The 5816-nt window shown below is 47.4% G+C and overlaps 2 protein-coding genes across 2 annotated transcripts in view; both read left to right on the top strand.

Annotated features, from left to right (window-relative positions):
- The first annotated feature begins 945 nt into the window (after nucleotides 1-945).
- Nucleotides 946-3115, top strand: LOC103393770 (CD209 antigen-like protein C). The gene is made up of 6 exons (XM_008330848.3): nucleotides 946-1134; nucleotides 1313-1444; nucleotides 1628-1783; nucleotides 1883-2049; nucleotides 2153-2268; nucleotides 2563-3115. The coding sequence occupies exons 1-6, from the start codon at nucleotides 1011-1013 to the stop codon at nucleotides 2753-2755; spliced, it is 888 nt and encodes a 295-aa protein (XP_008329070.1). The 5' UTR covers nucleotides 946-1010; the 3' UTR covers nucleotides 2756-3115.
- A 1015-nt stretch (nucleotides 3116-4130) lies between these two features.
- LOC103393771 (guanine nucleotide-binding protein G(I)/G(S)/G(T) subunit beta-3-like) overlaps nucleotides 4131-5816 on the top strand; it is a 6744-nt gene continuing 5058 nt past the window's right edge. Inside the window, exon 1 of the mRNA XM_008330850.3 lies at nucleotides 4131-5313. The gene's annotated coding sequence lies outside the window, so the exon portion shown is untranslated. The remainder of the gene's footprint in view (nucleotides 5314-5816) is intronic.

The raw sequence follows: 5816 nt of genomic DNA, 5'->3' as shown, positions 1-5816 counted from the left end.
GGAGGAGAAGGAGGAGGAGGAGGAGGAGGAGGAGGAGGAGGAGGTGGGGGAGGAAACCAGGGAGCAGCAGAAATCGGAGAAAGATGTTTGAATTGAGCTCCTTTAACTTCACTGTAAGATCTTTCACAATAAAAGCATGTTTGTCACAGGCTCTGACTGTGAAGACTGACCTGAAGATGGCGCTGCTGCTGTGGTTTGTTCTGCTCATTTATCACCATGACGATAAAACATGTTCCGTCAGAGGAAACGAGTGTTGAAGAAACAGATGTGGTTCTAAAACACTGGGACCCTGGAGTGGTCACTGAGGTCAGCACGCTGCTCCACTAGTGGGCGCTGCTACGCCCCCTCAGTGTGTACTAGTGTAGTAGTACTGGAGTTGGATTGGATTGGAGGACAATTTGCTGATGACTTCCTGTTTGACGTTAACAAAAGAAAAAACTTTAATCAAAATGCAGTGAAAACCATAGATAGTTTGAGCAGCAGAGAAGTCAACCAGGTTAGTTAATGACTAGTTAATGACTAGTTAATGACACCTTTACTGATGAACAGAAGATGGAGATTATTCTAGAAAAAAGGTAAAAACACAACAACATTCAAGGCAGTGTGATTTGAACGACGCAGGGTTCGATCGCAGTCGACAACTTCACATTTGTTAACGTTAAAACTTGATTGAATCCTAATCTTCAGATCGTGGACTTTAGAAACAGCTTCAACATCCAACGTTTACGTTTTACTGAAGGTTTTTATGATTAATGAGCTGATCAGTCAGAAATAGATAATCACACACACACACACATATATGTGTGTGTGTGTGTGTGTGTGTACACATATATGTATATATGATCCTCATACTTCACACTTTGCTGCTGATTTTCAGGCTTTTATTTTGAAACTGTCCAGATACATGTGGCTGGGGGCCGGTCAGGGGGAGGGGCAGGGGTAAATATCTGATGTTGCCTCAGAGTTGGTGGACAGTCTGAGGATCTTCTCTGGAGAACTTCTCCTCCACCATGACGTCCGGCGCCGACTTTTACTCTCAGCTGATGGACGAAGACGAAGAAGACGTGAGAAGCAGCACAGACGTGAGGAGCAGCACAGACGTGAGGAGCAGCACAGACGTGAGGAGCAGCAGTGGTGAGTTACACCCGGGTCCCCCCCCCCCCCCCCCCACCTCTTTCTCTTGTTCACTGCTCTTTGGCGTCGAGACAAATTTGTGTTGAAATCAAATACTGAGTGTAGTTCCACTGTGGTGTCCCTAGGGGGTTGTGTGCCTCCTGTTGAACCTCACATTCTTGTTTTTGTCTTCGACCAGTTCCGACCTTCACCTCTGACGGCCTCTGGCCCCTCAGGGGACGCACACCTGGGTTTTATCGTCTGGCCACCATCTGTCTGGGGGCGCTGTGCGTCATCCTGCTGATGACCATCATTGCTGTGGCTGCACAGAGTGAGTACAATGATGAAGATGATGACCATGATGCAGATGAAGATGATGAACATGATGAAGATGAAGATGATGAACATGATGAAGATGAAGATGATGAACATGAGGAAGATGAAGATGATGAAGATGATGACCATGATGCAGATGAAGATGATGAATGATGATGTTGATTCCTCTTTACTATAGATAGAATCAAACCTGAGGGGGGCGCTGCAGTCAGTTTGGAGAGGCAGAAACAGACGCAGGAGGCCAACGTGTCGGTGCTGATGGACACCATCCACACTCTGCAGCAGGAGAAGGAGGAGCTGCTGCTCAAGCTCAGCGTCAAGACGCCAACTAGAGGTGAGAGGTGTCGGTGCCGCCACCGTCCACCGGGGGCAGGCTCTAGAATCATCTTCTCATGGAATCGTTCCTGTACATGTGTCACTTGTTCACACACAGCTCCTGAACGGAAGACAGCGCCCCCTGTGGTCTGCCCCACTGAATGGCACCTTTTCAACAACAGCTGTTACTTGATCTCAACACTGTCCAAGACCTGGTCCCGGAGTCAGGGGTTCTGTCAGAACCAGGGAGGACACCTGGCCATCATCCACACAGCAGAGGAGCAGGTAGATGACAGCTCGCATCAACCAACCAATCAGTCGATCGGTTGATCAACCGATCAACCGATCGATTGATCAACCGATCAATCGTTGTGTCTCCTCCTCTCAGACGTTCCTCTGGAATCTTCTGCCCAGAGGTCACTGGAATTCCTACTGGTTCGGAATCACTGACGGCGAGACAGAGAATGAGTGGAAGTGGGTGGACGGACGACCGGTGGTGGGGGGGTGAGTGTGGACGACCGGTGGTGGGGGGGTGAGTGAGTCCACAACAAACTGGAGCCGAGGTCAAGATTCAAGCAGTTGTTTGGACATATTTTTGCAGACGTTGTCTCTAAGACGGTGAAAAGTTGACATTTAGGAACTGGTTATTGACGACTCACTTCCTGTTTTTCCTCTTTTTTCTTCCTCTTTTTGGCAGATGTTTTTCACAAGAAAAATGAACATTTTGTTCCCCATGATAATATTTCCTGACCAAGCGTTGTGATCGTCCATGTCCTCTGTGTCCTCACCTGTTCTAAGGTTCTGGGAGGTGGGGGAACCCAACAACCACATCAACGAAGACTGTGGCTACATCGTCAAAACCGAGGTTCTGACCAGAGTGCCCATTCGTAGCTGGTACGACGCCCCCTGTCTCATGCAGCTGCCCTTCATCTGTGAGAAGGAGCCAAACGCCAGCGCCAGCACCGGAGCCCCTGTGGACGGGTCACTGTGAGGCGTCGGAACCCCAGTGGTTCATCATGTTTACCCAAACCTCAGAAAGAAAACCAGTGATTTTAGCTCTTTAGAAACTCAGGAGTTGTTGATCCACTGCCGCCTCATCTCACAGTTCTAACGAATTACTTGGTGACTCAAAAAATCTAAAATCTCTGATTTTCTCCATGGTCTTTGGTCTGAACTAAAATCTCTGATTTTCTCCATGAGGTTTGGTGTGGAAGTGTTGGTTGTTAACTATCTTCTTTCTTACATATTTACTGCATTACTGTGATTTAGTTATAAATCTGACTGTGGTCATGTGATCTGCCGTGCTAATAATGAAAAATGTGATGAAATTAAAAAAAGCTTCAAATTTGTCTTCAAACGTCTTTGTTTTGGTTGAAGACTCTCCAGGGACGTATCGTCTGCACTCACTGGGTCTGAACTCCTTTATTTCTCTCCACTTCTCCAAAAACTGCTTTTCCTCCTGAGTTTTTAACCAATCACATCATCAGCCGAGAATTCACACTTAAAAAAAGAGGAATTCACAAGTACACGGAACAGTAGTACAGAGTACACGGAACAGTAGTACAGAGTACACGGAACAGTAGTACAGAGTACACGGAACAGTAGTACAGAGTACACACAGTAGTACAGAGTACAGTACACGGAACAGTAGTACAGAGTACACGGAGCAGTAGAACAAAGACTTTACTGATCCTAAAGTGTGAGTCCGTCTCATGGAGGACATTCAAGGACAGGTCAGACCAACCTGCAGCGTTGTTGTCCTTTTAACATTCTCATGTTGAGAACTGAGTAATAATTGTGGTAATGTTAGTATCACGGTACTTTCTCTGACAAGAATCATCCAGAATCCTGACCTCCAAACTTTTACCTCCAAATCTGGTTTCTAGGAAGTTACGTCGCCCTCTGCTGTCACACTTCATTAACCTGGATTACAGAGACGAGATTAGACCCAGATCACTACCAGGAGGAGGAAGGAGGAGGTCCAGGTCTCTTATGACCTGACCAGTGTTCAGCCAATAAGAAGACAACATACAATTAAAGTTAAAGTCCACAAGGACAGACAAAAGTCCTTAGAGAGAATCAGTGACAACAGTAAAGACACAAAATAACACATTTGAACTCAGTTGGTCAACGACTGCTGATTTTCTCCATGGACTTTGGTCTGAACTAAAATCTCTGATTTTCTCCATGGACTTTGGTCTGAACTAAAATCTCTGATTTTCTCCATGGACTTTGGTCTGAACTAAAATCTCTGATTTTCTCCATGGACTTTGGTCTGAACTAAAATCTCTGATTTTCTCCATGGACTTTGGTCTGAACTAAAATCTCTGATTTTCTCCATGGACTTTGGTCTGAACTAAAATCTCTGATTTTCTCCATGGACTTTGGTCTGAACTAAAATCTCTGATTTTCTCCATGGACTTTGGTCTGAACTAAAATCTCTGATTTTCTCCATGGACTTTGGTCTGTGAGTGTTTTCTGTCTGACAGTGAAATTTGCTCATTGGTTACGCCCGCTGCTCAGTGATGATGTCATCGTTGTCAAATATTTACAGTGTTTCAATGACGTTCCTGCAGTTGCGACTGTGGCAGAAGAACTGGCTGCAGGTTTGATTCCTGATCCACCTGTGATCTGGACCTGGTGTGTGTGTGTGTGTGTGTGTGTGTGTGTGACGCAGGTTCATCCTGACCCGCTCTAATACCCTAACGAGATTGGTCGTCCCCGGATATCTCATTAAGGCCTGATTAACTGGGCTCAGCTCATTAGCTCCTACTGACCAGTTCTCTGTGACCACCTCAGAGACCAGTGACCAGAACCAGAACCAAGTCCAGAACAGCCTGCTCCAAAGACATTCCCACTAGAACCCAGACCAGAAAATCCAATCCAAGAATCAGCAGCCAGACCGGGTCCAGACCAGGTCTTTCTGGACCAGGTCTGGGACCTGTGGCCCAGATGGAGTTCACCCAGAACCTCCTCCCAGGTGGAGTTGGGTCAGGGAGGACATGACTGTTCTGTGTAAGACAGGATCACTGACCACTCCTCCACCGTGTGACCTCCAGGGGGCGGTGTGTCCATGTCCTCTCAGGTCAAATGTCTTTTTGTTTTTAAATCATTTTATTAGAACTGAACCAGAATCAAACCGACTTCGTTTCTTTATTCAACTTTCTCCTCCTCCTCCTCTTCCTCCTCCGGTGTTTTCACCTCCTCCTGCCACTTCCTTTCTCCTCCTTCCTCCATTTCTTCCGCTCTTGTCTTTTGACCTCATAACCTGATTTTCTCCCACCAATCCGTTTACCTGCGCCTCCCCCTGCCTCCTCCCTCCCCCGTCTCTCCTCTCTCTATTTCCATCTCTGATCTTTATCCCTCGCTCCCTGATCTCCTTCATCTCCTCCAATCCTCATCTGCTCTTGGCTGAGGAAGGAAGGAGACGCTCGCAGAGAAGGAACACAGGAGACAGGAGAACCTTCACCTCCCACTGTGGACCGTTGAAGCCCAGAGGAGCAGAGGAGTCTGGGAAGGATCAGCAGGAGCAGAGAAGAGCAGGAAACGGTGAGTCTTTCTCCTCCTCTCAGCTCCTCACCTCAGGAGAAAAGGGAGTTTGGTTTTTGTCCTGCTGTGGAACACGATTCTCCTTCAGGTTCTGCCTCTTTACTCCAAACTCTGTCACGTTCTCGAGTGAAAGAACGAAACCTCAGAACCTTCAGGTCCTGGACTGGGGTCTGGGCTCTGACCAGGATGGTCTGAGGAGGTCCCTGATTGGACGGAGCTCCTCGGAGCCGTGGCCTCTGATGTCATCACTGTGATCGGTGTCAGAACTGGAGGCTTTTATTTTGAAAAGTCGTTTTGACAGAGATAAATGTGAAAATGTTCAGAGTGCAGTTCACGTGCGGACCAACAGGACGGAGGAAAGTGAGGGTGGTGGGCGGAGCCTGTCTCCGTCCCTGATCCTCCTCTGAGGAGTCACTCACTAATCAGATAACAGGAGATTTTAGCTGCAAATCTCCTCCAGACTCTGCTGTAGGAATTAAAGACCTGAGGCCACAGCAAGCCCC

Source organism: Cynoglossus semilaevis, chromosome 18 (genome assembly GCF_000523025.1).
Source record: "Cynoglossus semilaevis isolate Cse_v1.0 chromosome 18, Cse_v1.0, whole genome shotgun sequence".
Classification (NCBI taxonomy): Eukaryota; Metazoa; Chordata; class Actinopteri; order Pleuronectiformes; family Cynoglossidae; genus Cynoglossus; species Cynoglossus semilaevis.
The sequence above is the reverse complement of the archived record's forward strand: the minus strand, read 5'-3'. Positions and strand labels throughout refer to the sequence as shown.

What these genes read in the sequence shown, in the direction of transcription:
- LOC103393770 (XM_008330848.3), top strand. Translation starts at nt 1,011, where the DNA reads ATGACGTCCGGCGCCGACTTTTACTCTCAGCTGATGGACGAAGACGAA. An exon ending in CATTGCTGTGGCTGCACAGA is followed by an intron (nt 1,445 to 1,627) that starts GTGAGTACAATG and finishes TCTTTACTATAG; the next exon opens with ATAGAATCAAACCTGAGGGG. An exon ending in TCCACACAGCAGAGGAGCAG is followed by an intron (nt 2,050 to 2,152) that starts GTAGATGACAGC and finishes TCCTCCTCTCAG; the next exon opens with ACGTTCCTCTGGAATCTTCT.